The 13,834-nt window shown below is 52.5% G+C and overlaps 1 protein-coding gene across 4 annotated transcripts in view; it reads right to left on the minus strand.

The window, feature by feature from the left end:
* Window positions 1-13,834, minus strand: part of PHF21B (PHD finger protein 21B) — a 99,224-nt gene that overhangs the window by 22,440 nt on the left and 62,950 nt on the right. For 3 of the 4 annotated variants that reach the window (XM_082350861.1, XM_082350859.1, XM_082350860.1), the window contains exons 3-4: window positions 2,908-3,000; window positions 514-864 (exon numbers count right to left, since the gene is read on the minus strand). In XM_082350861.1, the coding sequence (XP_082206987.1) occupies window positions 514-864; window positions 2,908-3,000 (444 nt within the window). Of the gene's footprint in view, window positions 1-513; window positions 865-2,907; window positions 3,001-13,834 lie in introns of those variants that run through there. The other variant, XM_082350862.1, reaches the window with a different exon arrangement.

Below are 13,834 nucleotides of genomic sequence, written 5' to 3' on the forward strand. Positions count from 1 at the left end.
TTAAATCTTGGCAACAAATCATAGATATTCCGTTCAGGCAGCCAGGGTCCAAAAAGTCCTTGACTATCTCCCTCCATCGGCAGAGACTCTTCTAGTTGTCCACTTGGCCACACATTTTATTAATTAATTATTCCAACAAGTGAAGTAATTCATCCATTGACCAATCATTCTTTTCCTACTGGTATTAATTCATTCAGCCACACAGTCTTTTGCTCACATATTCATTCCCTTGTACCCCCATTATTCCCACGCCAATTCATTCATTCATCCACACCCTCATTCACGCAGCATTCATTCTACCACTGACTCATTCATTCATTTGTACACGCCCCCCTCCCCCAATTCACGCACTGATTCATTCACTTATTGTTCATTCCCACGCTGTTCATTCAGTCCTCTGTTCACACTCCATCCATTCCTTTGGCCACTGAATCATTCCGCCATCCGGTCATTCATTCTGCCCGGGCCCCCTTCACCTGGCCCCTCGGGGAGCCTGCCCGCGGGCGCCCTCACCTTGTTGTCGGCACTGATGAGGAGGGGCTGGACTTTGACGCTGTCGCTGACCACGGACACGGCGGTGCTGGGGGCCATGGCGGTGGCATTGCTGGGGGCGGTGGAGATGAGGGCGTAGGCCACCCCGGCGCTGCTCAGAGGAGAGGTGACGGTGGCAGGCTCGGCGAGGGCACGGGGCTGGCTGCCGGGCGTTGGCACATGGCTCACGGTGTTGTTGGCAGTGGGGAGGGCTGGGCTGGGGTTCTTGATACTGACCACGGTGGCCTTCTGGAAGGCTGGGGGCTGCTTGGGTGGCCGGTCCCGGCCCGGGGTGATGGGGAGGCTGTCTGGAATCAGAGTCTTTGGCCTAACCTGGGGAGGGAGGGACAGTGGCACGGTCAGATAGACACACAGATGGGGTGATGACAGCCACGGCAGATGACAGGGGCACAGACACGACCTGGTCAGGGACTCCCACGTTAGAGGTGAGGAGATGGCAGCGGAGAGACCGTGGACCTGCCAAGGCTGCCCGGGTCCTGGGCGTGCACTGACTGGCCCGGGGCTCTGGTCGCGGGTGTGTGCCTGTGTGTGTGTGTGTGTGTGTGTGCACGCGTGCATATATTGGGGCAGAGGGAGAGGTGGCCCTTGGACTTTTACAGTTGAGGGGTGTACGTGGGAGTGAAAACTCCTAGGAAAACAGCACTGACCTTGAGCAGAAGCCTTTCCTTGGACCCCCAGTCCTGACCCTCCCTTGCTCAAAAGCCTTCCATAGCTCCCCATGGCCATCATGTCACTGACAGGCAAAGCTCAACTCCATTACTCAATATCCAAGGCCCCCAGAAGGCCCCTGTTGACGTCTCCAGTGCTATGCCTGCTCCCACGTCCCCTCCCAGCGCCACCAGGCCTGCGGTTCCGGTCTCCCCACCGCCACCTGCCTCCTCTTCTCACCCCCGTGTCCTCACGCTCCAGGATCCTTCTGGGGTGCTCGCCCCCTGAGGCCTGCCTCCACCTTGGACTACCAAGACGTCCTACCCTCGGAGCCCTGCTTCTAGCACCATCTCCTCCAGGAAGCCCTCCCTGACCCCCAGGCAGGCTATGAGCCTCCTCAAGGCTCCCACAGCCCCCGTGAATCCTTCTGACTCAGGCCGATCACTCTGGGTTCAAATCGTCTGATTCCTTGTCTGTCCCCCTCCTGGAATCTGAGCCTCTTGGGGACAGGATCCTGTCTAATTCAGCACAGGTGGGCCTTCAGCGAGGCTGCCTCAAGGACAAGAGGGCCCAGGGCAGCTGCCCCTCACTGTCCTCGAGCTGGGGGCATCTGCCCAGGCCTGCAGCCCCAGGACAGGCAGGAGCCGTTGTCACCTGTGCAGCTGGCAGCCCCTCGCAGCTCAGCAGCAGGTGTCGCGCAAAGCTGTGTACTGGGCGGTAGCCAGCAGGCTTCTGCTTCAGACCAGGCCCGGCTACAAAGGCTTTGCGCCCCGATTCAGTCCTCATGGCCGCCAGGGAGGCACTGGCACCACCCTCTCTGCAGACGAGGAGACGCAGCCCAGATGACTTGCCCAAAGTGTAGAGCCCAGTGGGGGACCCCGGCTGGAACCCAGGCCCATGGCCTGGCGTCTGTGCCATCTCCTGAAATGCACCCTTTTGTCCAGAGTTTCTAACACTTTTTTGACTGTGACCCATATTCAAAAATCTCCATTAGGACTTCCCTGGTGGCGCAGTGGTTAAGAATCCGCCTGCTATACAGGGGACACGGGTTCAAGCCCTGGTCCGGGAAGATCCCACATGCTGTGGAGCAACTAAGCCCGTGCACCACAACTACTGAGCCTGTGCTCTAGAGCCTGCGAGCCACAACTACTGAGCCCGCGAGCCACAACTACTGAGCCCATGTGCCACAACTACTGAGCCTGCATGCCTAGAGCCCGTGCTCCGCAACGAGAAGCCACGGCAACAAGACGCCCACGCACCACAACGCAGAGTAGCTCCCGTTCATTCCAACTAGAGAAAGCCCGCGCGCAGCGACGAAGACCCAATGCAGCCAAAAATAATAAATAAATAAATATTTTAAAAAATCTCCGTTACGTTGTGATCCAGTCCAGAAACAAATTGTTCACGAAAAAATGCTTACGATGGGTCTTGGTATTTTCTGCTGTCTTTTAGTCCAGCCTAATTTATTCCATTAAAAACAAAATCCTGGTCATGACCCACTAAATTGATTTCTCAATTCCTCACTGTGTGAAAAACTGGGTCTGGTCCAAACATCGCCTCTGAAGGGCAGGCAGAGGAGGCAGGAGAGGAAAGGGACTCCCACGACGTCGCACCCAGCTCAGGGCTCACCTAAACCTCACTGCTGAGGGGCTGTGGACGGACAGACAGACAGACAGACAGCCCGGGGCCCACCCGCAGGCTGCTTACCTGAGGTAGCACTGCCGCTCCTTGCCCGGCCAACCTCTGCAAGGAGCTCACCTGAGGACCCGTGACAGGCACTGCAGTGATGGTTCCCAAAGCCTGGAAGACAGAGGAGGGTGGCACTGAGACAGGACACGGCACCGGGACCCACGCGACCCCACTCAGCCGGCACCTGGCGACTCTCCCCAGCCTGGCGGCGCAGGGGGGGCCTTGGAGACAGCGAACTCTGCTCTCCTCTCTCTTCATGGTAAGTTTTTGTTTTGTTTTGTTTTGTTTTTAAATATGAATTTATTTATTTTTTTATTTTTGTCTGTGTTGGGTCTTCTGTTAGAGTTGGGTTTCTGTGCGAGGGCTTTATCCAGCTGCGGCGAGCGGGGGCCACTCTTCATCGCGGTGCGCGGGCCTCTCACTATCGCGGCCTCTCTCGTTGTGGAGCACAGGCTCCAGACGCGCAGGCTCAGTAGTTGTGGCTCACGGGCCTAGTTGCTCCGCGGCATGTGGGATCTTCCCAGACCAGGGCTCGAACCCGTGTCCCCTGCATTAGCAGGCAGACTCTCAACCACAGCGCCACCAGGGAAGCCCTGTTTTTTTAATAATTACTATTGTGGGCACTTGCTATATGCTAGGCCCTGTGCTAAGCACCTCGATGTATGTATGTATGTATGTATGTATTTATTTATTTATGGCCGTGTTGGGTCTTCGTATCTGTGCGAGGGCTTTCTCTAGTTGTGGCAAGCGGGGGCCACTCTTCATCGCGGTGCGCGGGCCTCTCACTATCGCGGCCTCTCTTGTTGTGGAGCACAGGCTCCAGTCGTGCAGGCTCAGTAGTTGTGGCTCACGGGCCCAGTTGCTCCGCGGCATGTGGGATCTTCCCAGACCAGGGCTCGAACCCGTGTCCCCTGCACTGGCAGGCAGACTCTCAACCACTGCGCCACCAGGGAAGCCCCTTAATGGTAAGCTTTTAAATCACGAAAGTAATATGTATCATGCAAGAAATTTTGGAAATCAGAAAAAGAAAGAGAATGGCATCCCCGGAAAACTATCACTGTCTCACATTAGCTTCCTTTTAAGTACGTTTTCTCTATAGCTGTACAGGGAATTCTGTAACCTGTTTGGTTTTTTTTTCATATTGATTCCCTGCAAACATTTTTTGTTATTTTATTTGATCTATGAACATACAAACATGCAAAGTGAAAAGGAGGGAGGAAGGGGCAGAAAGAAAATGAAGGAAGGAGAGAGTTTGAGAGACAGAGAAGAGGGAGAGAGAATAGAGCAGGAAAGACAGAGAAGGGAGAATAAGGAGTTTATTAGATTTATAAAAATTACCTTAAGTTTACAGAGTACACACAGCTCAATTTGCCTATAGTTGTGACCTGAATAATCCTGCCAAATTTCAGGACAGGCTATTTAGTAAACATGATGTATGTCTTGACAAAGTAAAGGAGGCTATAATAAGAACCAGTGAAGGTTAATTAAGAAAAAATCATGCTAAACTTGGAGCTTCCTTCCTTCCCAGTTTCCTTGGACTTGTCTTTTCTCATTTCTCCAGAGTGGAGTCCACTCTCATTTTACCCAAAGACACAGCACCGCTCACACCAAACAGAATGTGATGTGTAACCTGTTTTTCTACTTGTACTTAAGGACACATGTAAGGTTTCCTGAAGTTCTTACCATCTCCATAAATCACTCCTTAAATGGTTATAGAGTCTTTCATTCAGCAGACATCATGCTATTTCCTCAGCCAATCCCATCCTCCTAGGAATTTGGGTTTTATTCCCATCCTTTTCCAATTAATAAACAGTGGTGCAATATACAAATGGATAAAGCCATTTCCGCATCACAAAGTATTTCTGTAGGACAGAGTCTGAAAACAGGAATCAATGGGTAGGAATTTTATTTATTTATTTATTTAGTTAGTTAGTTAGTTAGTTAGTTAGTTAGTTAGTCTGCGTTGGGTCTTCGCTGCTGCACGTGGGCTTTTTTCTAGTTGCAGTGAGCAGGGGCTTCTCACTGTGGTGGCTTCTCTTGTTGCGGAGCACGGCCTCTAGGTGTGTGGGCTTCAGTAGTTGCAGCACGTGGGCTCAGTAGTTTCAGCTCACAGGCTCTAGGGCGCGCAGGCTTCAGTAGTTGTGGCACTTGGGCTCAGTAGTTGTGGCTCACGGGCTCTAGAGCACAGGCTTAGTAGTTGTGGCACATGGGCTTAGTTGCTCCACAGCATGTGGGATCTTCCCAGACCAGGGATCGAACCTGTGTCCCCTGCATTGGCAGGCGGATTCTTAACCACTGCACCACCAGGGAAGTCCATCAATGGGTAGAAATTTTAAAAGGTAGGACTATTTTGGGCTCTTGATATATGTCTCCACTGTGCTAACTCAGGAGGGGCCATGACCAGGGCTCACCCCAACACACCCTCAGATCTCAGCCTCCGAGTCGGGGCTCTTTCCAACGCATGATGGGATGGCCACACCTGCAGCAGGGTGGATATTTAGGGTGTGGAGATGGGAGATGACACCCTCCCAGGGACTCCAGGCCCACACAAATACAGAGGATGTGTTTTGGGGCGCCCGTTTGCCTAAGGTCCCTTTTCTAGGAATCAACACTACCTACAGCTGATGAAGGGGAGGTTCCACATGGCCACATTTGTACCCCATGAGCCTGCCTGATGGGGAGAGGCATCTCTCACTCAGGGCCAGCCAAACCACCAGTGACCAGAGAGGTTCTCTCTTGAACTTAGAAGCCAGAATTCTTAACAAAGTGTTAGCAAATCGACCCCAGCAATAATATGAAGGATAATACATCCTGAATAAGTTGAACTTATCCCAGGAATGCAAGGCTGCATCACCATGTGAAAATCAGTCAGAAAAAAATGATATGGTTATCTCAATGTATGCAGAGAAAGCACTGAACAAAATTCAACATCCATTCATGATAAAAAATTTCAGCAAACTAGGAAGAGCAAGTAACTTCCTTAACCTGATAAAAGGCATCTATAAAAAATGAACAGCTACCATCATACTTAATGATGAATGTTTTTCCACTGAGATCAGGAATGAGGCAGGGATGTTCTCTTACCACTCCTGTTGCCATTGGACTAGAAGTCCTAGCCAGTGCAATAAGGCAAGAAAAAGAAATAAAAGGCCTTCCGATTAGGAAGAAGAAATAAAACTGTCTCTGCAGATGGTAGTAGTAATTACGTAGAAAATCTGACGGAATCTACAAAAAAAGGCTGTTAGAACTAATAATTGAGCTTAGCGAGGTTGTAGGATACAAGTTCAACATACAAAAAGCAACTGTATTTCTATATACTAGCACAAACATTTAGAAGTTTAAAAAAATGTTTACCTGCCATTTGCAACAGCATCAAGAAATGAGGAATACTTAGGGATAAATACGACAATAGCTGTATTAAGAGCTGTACACTGAGAACTTTCAAACACTGATGAGAGAAATTTTAAAAAGACCTGCATAAAGAGAGAGACATACCATAACCATGGATCAGAGGCCAGTATTATTAAGATGTAAATGCTCCCCAAATCGATCTATGGCTTCAATACAGCCTCCATCAAAATTAACCCCGAAAAGGGTAGAAAATGACAAGGTCCTTTTTAAATGCATGTGGAAATGCAAAGGACCCAGAATAGCCAAAACAACTTGAAACAAACAAAAAACATCAAACAAACAAAGTGAAGGACTTATATTTCCCAACTTTAAGACCTATTATAAAGCTACAGTAATCGAGACAGTGTGGTATAGGTGTTAAGTTATGCAAATAATAGATCAACGGAACTGAACAGAGTCCGAAAATAGACTCAAACATATATGGTCAATTGATTTTTCAGCAAAGGCTGCAAAGTCCATTAACATAGTGGAGAAAGGACAACAGTTTCACAAATGGTGTTGGAACAAGTAGATACTCATATATTAAAAACAAACAAGACATAACTAATCCATACGTTTCATATATTTTTAAAAAACCCAAATGGATCAGAGACCTAAATGTAAAGCCTAAAACTGTAAAATTTCTAGGAGAAAACACAGGAGAAAATCTTTGGGGCTGTGGGTTAGGCACAGTGTCTCGGGTACAACACCAAAAGCATAACCCATATAAGGACAAATTAACACACTAGACTTCCAAAAAATCAAAAACTCCTGACGTTGGAAAGACAGTGTTAAAAGAATGAAAAAACGAGCCACAGACTGGGAAAAAAACATGTGCAAATTACCTATCTGATAAAAGACTTGTATCCAGAATGTATAAAACAACTGTCAAAACCCAATAACTGGAAAACAAACAACCCAATTAAAAACTGATTTGAACAGAACACATCACTAAAGAAGATATGCTGATGACAAATAAGCAAACGAAGAGATACTAAACATCATTAGTTAGAGAAATGCGAATTAAGCCACAGTAGGACACCACTATGCACCCATTCAGACGGCTACAATAAAAAAGGCTGACCAAGTCCAGAGCTGGTGAGGGCGTGGAGCAGTGCATGCCCTACTCTTGGGAACAGAAAGCAGTGCAATCACACTGGAACAGTTTGGCAGTTTCGCAGAAAGTTAAATATACATTTACTGCTATGGACTGAATGTTGATGTCCGTCCCCCCAAAATTTGTATGTTGAAACACTAATCCCCAGTGTGATGCTTTTGGAGATGGAGCCTTTGCGGGTGATCAGGTCATGAGGGTGGAGTCCTCACGATGGGATTAGTGCCTTCGTAAGGACAGACCTAAGAGGGCTTGCTTCCCCTCTCTCTCTGCCACGTGAGGACAAGGCAAGGAGTCTGCCATGGTTTAAATGTTTGTGTCCCCCTAAAATTCGCCTGTTGGAATCCTAACTCTCAATGTGATGGTGTTAGAAGGCAGGGCCTTTGGGAGGTGCTTAAGCCAGGAGGGGGGAATCCTGATGAAATGAATGGGATTCGTGCCTACAAAAAAGGCTGCAGAGACTCTTAGCTCCTTCCCCCAGGCAAGAATACACCAAGAAGTCTGCAGCCGGAAAGAGAGCCCTCACCTGACCATGCTGGCACCATCATCTCCAACTTCCGGCCTCTAGAACTGTAAGCAATAAACTTCTGTTTACAGTAACCACCCAGTCTGTGGTATTTTGTTATAGCAGCCCGAATGGACAAAGACAGCATCCATCTGCAAATCAGGAAGAGGGTTTGCACCGCAAACCAAATCAGCCAGCACCTTGATCTTGGACCTCCCAGCTTCCAGAACTGTGAGAAATAAATGTCTGTTGTTTAAGCCCCCCCCACCGCCCCCCCCCCAGTGGGTGGTATTTTGTTATAGCAGTCCCAACTAAAACATTCTACCCCTAGGCATTACCCAAGAGAAGTGAAAGCACACGCCCACACAGAGGCTTGTTCCGGAATGTTCACAGCAGCTCTACTTGTGATCGCCCAAACTGGAAACAGCCCAGATGTTCATCAACAGGTCCACAGATGAACAAACTGTGGCAAATCCACCCAATGGAATATGACTCAGAAATAAAAAAGGAATAAGCAATTGATACACACAACGTGGATGAATCTCAAAGTAATTTTGCTGAATGGAGCCAGACAAAAAAAAAGACTTATTATTGTATGATGCCATTTATATGAAATTCCAGAAAATGCAAACTCATCTAAAGGGATCAGAGGTTGTGTGGAGATGAGGGGATCGGAGGAAGGGATCAAAGACACAGGGAAATTTTTGAGGGTCAAGGGTGTGTTTACTATCTTGATTCCGGTGATGGTTTCACAGGTGTAGACCTATGTCAAACATCTTGCACACTTTAAATATGATAATTTATTGTATATATTATTCCAACAAAGCTGCTAAAAATAAACCTCCTCCCTATTTCCCCCCTTATAGCTCTCTGTCCCTGCAATGAGTGTCATCCTTCTCCAAATGACACAGCAGAGGCCCACAACCCACAGAGCTGCTTCTCCTGATTATGATGGGATGGTTCCTCCCTCCTCTGGAATTTTCCACCTGCCCTAAGTGGGCAAAACTCTGAGGTTCACGTCCTTCCAGCCAGCTGCTTGCCTCTCTGCATGAAGCCAAATTATCCACATTTAACTGGAAATTCACTGTGGACGTTTGTTGGAACAGAGCTTTATATGCAACGCAGAGAGCATCCAAACAGATGCGGTCACTTTAAGAGGAAGCGTCTCAATCCACAGTGCCGTTTTCAGTCCCTCTCCAGCACTGCTAGGTGAGCCCTGCCCAATGCCCATTTTAAAGACTCTGCCCGCCTTCTGCAAAGGGATGCGCGTAGAAGGCTGTGCCCTCTCCCTCCCCTGGACCTGCTGTCTCATCGGCATCACAACCCCTGGGCCCCGGCCCAGACCTGGGCAGGTGAGAGGCAGGCACGGAGGGAGCACCATTTGACTCACAAGCTTCCAGACGATTCCATCAACCTGGGGACCACAGGATGAGAAGAAGCTGGTTTGTCCATCCAGCAGGTTCTGTGATGAAAGGCCCACACGGGCACTTCACTCCATCAGTGAGCGGAGCTGTGTGGTCCCCTGGGTGCAGGGGTTCCTGCACGGGTGATGGGCAGCCGGAAGATCCCAGGGCCCCAGGAACACAAGGGCAAATCCATGCCCAACACCTACAGGAGCCAGAGAACAGGCACAAAGCTGCCTTCCCCGGGGACTCCCTTCTGGCTAGGATCCCCAGTCAAGCCCTCCAGACGAGGGGTGTGTGCCATCTGTGTGTTTTGCCAGTCCGTGTGTCTCTGCACATGGCAAGGCGTGAGGGTTGCTGTGTGTCCGGGTGTGTTTTTGTACCAGCTACTCCATTCTCTGGCATCCACTTGGGCGCCTGTGTCCTGTGTATTTCCATATGGATTCTCCTCTGGGTACCTCTTTTGCTCTGGTCCGTGTGTCTTGCGGATGCCACCATCTGTGGTTCTAAGGCTTCATTGCAGGTCGGCGCTCAGTCCTCTCTCCTGACTTGGGACACCGGGGACATGGGTCCACACACCTTAGAAATTCGCAATCAGGGAGGGGGAGGGAGGGGACCACGAGAGGGAGGGGTGGGTGGAGGCTGCTGCGGGGGGCAGAGCCCCGAGGTCGGAGTGGGTACGGGGAAAGATAAGGGGAGCTTTACTTTGACCTCGTTCTCAAATACTCAGTTACCAAGAAAGAAATAGGACCCGCCACGGGGGGAATACCGAAGGCCTGCGGGATGTTCACAGCACAAAGATCGTTCGCTTGCTGACTCCATGAACTAAAATACTGCCTGACTCCAACCCGACGGCTGGCATTTATATGACTGCCAGGGACTCGGGGTGCCCGATGGCTCGTTAAGGAGCACCTTACCGTGTGTGGGGTGCCCTCTGTGCCGCAGCACCAGGAGGAACACGGAAGAACGGATGACTCCCTGGGTCAAAGCCCGAAGTCCCAGGCTTTGGGGAGGAGTTTGCTACAAAGAGGCGGCTGAGCAGGGTCCCTCCGCCACCCCGCTTCTGGGAACCGTGGGTTTCTTCCGGGAACGCCAAAGCCCCCTTCCGCCCCCTGTCCATCCTCTGATCGCCACCTATTTGCTTCTCTTCGCTCCAAGGCTTACCCCAGAGCGCGTTTTTCCACATCCTTATAAACCTTTAATTAACAAGCCGAAGAGACATTTTATCTGGCAGGGCCTGACCTTTCTGCTCCGTGTTGGAATTTATCGATACCAGCAGCAACAATCATCTCAGAGGCTATTTCACCAGCACCGGAGAGTTTATAGCTGCAGTTTTGTCAAGAAAAACGAGCTCCTTATGACCGCGGTCACAGCTCTAAGCATTTTAAGGGGGACAAAAAGGGGCATGAAAGTCCAAGATAACTTCACATTTTTCCTCCATCGGTGGAGTCCCTGGGGCAGCCTGGGAAACCCTGGAGAAGCCCGCTCGCGGCCGAGGCAGGTGGGAGGTGCCCAGGAGGCAGGTGTCTGTACACGGGATGGGGACGGACTGGGCTTGGGGCTGGGCTCGGGGTTCTGGCTCTAACACCAGCCACATGTGGCACCCTTGCTCTCCGTGCCCAGTCTCCTCGTCCACGACAGGAAGAGTTCCCGCTGCAGGGGCGGGAGGGGGCTAAAGGGAGCGGGCCCCAAGCATCAGCACAAAGCCTGGCGCACGTCTGGGTGCAGGAAGCGGGTCAGACCTGGCTGTGCCCGGAACTGGGGCGCCGAGCGGGTGCCTGGGAGGGACGTCCACCCTGGTGTCCCGGCAGGGACAGCCTCGGGGTCAGCCTCTCCAGGTGCCAGTCCTGGAGTGGCCCCTCTCTCGTTGGGCCAACCTGGGGAAGGCCCCTCTGCTCGCCAGCTCCTATCTCCCCGTCTCCATCACGGGGTGCACGTGCTCACCTCCCCCGCAATAACCAGAGTAAAGTGCACGAACATGAGGAAGTGTGAAGAAGTAAGAACGGGAAACCAGCGTCCCAGGCTTCCCGCTGTGCTCAGTTCAGCAGCTTTCTCCCTCGTCAGGGGACAGACCCCAGAGCCAGCCTGCAACCAGGCCTTTCACCGTGTGGCTCAGGAAAGGGAACAGGGTGCTGAGCAGGGCGGGCAGTGCCCGGCCTCACAAAGGCTGCTCTCATCCCAGACCCCGACCCGATGGCTCAGAGCTGGCCTTTCTCATCTCTGCTGCCCTGCTGGATGGTGGATCCTGGAGTCCAGCCCAGGTACCGGCCCGAGCAGGAGCTTGGTGAAGTGTCTGATGGAGGTCACCAGACAAGGAGGGCCGGGGGCCCCCAGGGTCCAACTCTGGGACCCTGACAGGAGATGCTCAGGGAACCGCTGAGGGGCAGGGGAGCAGGACTCCTTCAAACCTGCACACACGGTCACCCAGAGCCCCACTCCACGAGGCAAGCCTGCCCCCAACCCCCTGGGCTTGGCTCCAGTTCCTGCGCCCAGCGAGACCCCAGACCTCACAGAGCCCCCCTCTCAGCAGGACCCTTGGCGTGTGTGAATGGGTTTTGAAGTGGCCCCGTCCTGTCTATGTAAACGTGTTCCCAAAGCAGACAGAAAGCCAGTCTTGGGGACCGGCCCGTCTCCAGGACTGGACAGGACAACAGCACGCGGCACCCCGAGCCCGGGTCCACCCTGGCCTTCGTCTGCCACATCTCGGGCACCATCCGTGAGCAGGCCTCCTGCCCGGGCTTTCCAAACGGGCCTGCTAAGCTGAGTCCAAGGGCCTTGCGCGCTGGCAGCAGGGAGACTGGCAGTCACAGCCAGCGGCACGAGAAGCGCCAGAGCCACGCGGCCAGCTGTGTCTCCCACGCACCCTGGCCCTGGGACACGCAGCAGGTCGGTGAACTCAGTCCTCTTTCCTGGTTGCAGGAGGAGAGGAGGGCAGGAGTGGGATGGGGGCCACACTGAGCCCTGCCCCACGCTCCACATGGCCTCATGGTCCCTCCCCCAGGCCACGTGGGCAGGGCTGAGAGGAGGGAGAGTTCCCCAAGCCTCACAGCCGGGGAGGCAGAGACGCAGGGCAATGCCCCACCTGGACGCCCTTTTCCAGAACTTTCTCCACTCACGGGACTCACAATTCAGGGCTGACCCCTGCTCTAACCTGGCCTGTCCCTGGACAGACCACGCGTCTCCTCCTGACCCTGAACCCAACCTCCGACCCTGACCAGCTGCATGCCCCGGGGGTGTTCCCCAGCCTCTCCGTCCCTCAGTTTCCACAACTGTCAACCACAGACGACCTCACACCAACCTCTCAGGACGGCTGTCAGCGTGAGCTGCCGCAGTGGGCGGGAGGGCACAAGGCAGACCAAGCTTAGCCCTGGACCAAACGCAGACCACACACAGCCCCTCCAGGAGCTTGGAGCGGGCGTCCATCCCCAAATTGGCAACATTCACACGTTTTCGATTTAACGCTGGTGGCACAGAGGGTTTCCCTGGAGTGTGAGTTTGGGAGGCTGGTGGAGTGGGGGACACTGTACAGACACTGCACGTACAGACACTGAGGGCTTCCACACGCCTTTTCCCCAGCCTGACCCACCAAACCCAAACCACCGACCCTCAGACACGTGCCCCCAGAGGAGACCCAACCCTGCTTCCGGTTGCACCCGGGACACCAGAAGCTATTTTTTTTTTTTTTAAAGATTGATTGATTGATTGATTGATTGCTATGTTGGGTCTTTGTTTCTGTGCTAGGGCTTTCTCTAGTTGCAGCAAGCAGGGGCCACTCTTCATCGCAGTGCGCGGGCCTCTCACTATCGTGGCCTCTCTTGTTGTGGAGCACAGGCTCCAGACGCCCAGGCTCAGCAGTTGTGGCTCACGGGCCTGGTTGCTCCGCGGCATGTGGGATCTTCCCAGACCAGGGCTCGAACCCGTGTCCCCTGCATTAGCAGGCAAATTCTCAACCACTGCGCCACCAGGGAAGCCCACCACCAGAAGCTATTTTAAGAACTTATTTCCGTTCAGCACTGGCAGAGCTGGCCGCACAGAGGGGCTTTCTCATATGATGGCACCAGGGAGGGGTTGCCGTGGCAAGAGCCACCTGGGAATGCAGTGATGGGGGGTAGTGGCCGTGTGAATGCACGTGTGGTCTCGTGCTACCTTCTGGGGGACACTTGGCTCTCACGATCCGGGGGGCCCGGGCTCCTGTCCACATGGGGAGGGGGCCGAGCGCCTTGACCCCGTGAGCACCGACAGTCACCAGAGAGACACATCCTGCCCTCTGAACTCCTGTCCACGTGTCATGACCCAATCACTGGGCAGAAAGGGCCACAGATCACCGCTCAGAGGCTGCGGGATATGGATGGAGGGAAAAGTTTTCTGTTTTAAAATCTCAGAACCCAGAGGAGAGAAACTTCTCAATCGGTGCTCAGTGGACTTGCCAAGGGAGCTCTGCTTTCCCTTCAGAGAAACCAAACGACGTGAAGCGAGTGTCTGGTGGGCACCACGCAGTCTCCCCCTCGGTTTACAGGTGGAGGAACTCAGGCC

The sequence above is a fragment of the Balaenoptera borealis genome (assembly GCF_965194805.1).
Source record: "Balaenoptera borealis genome assembly, chromosome: 13".
Lineage (NCBI taxonomy): Eukaryota > Metazoa > Chordata > Mammalia > Artiodactyla > Balaenopteridae > Balaenoptera > Balaenoptera borealis.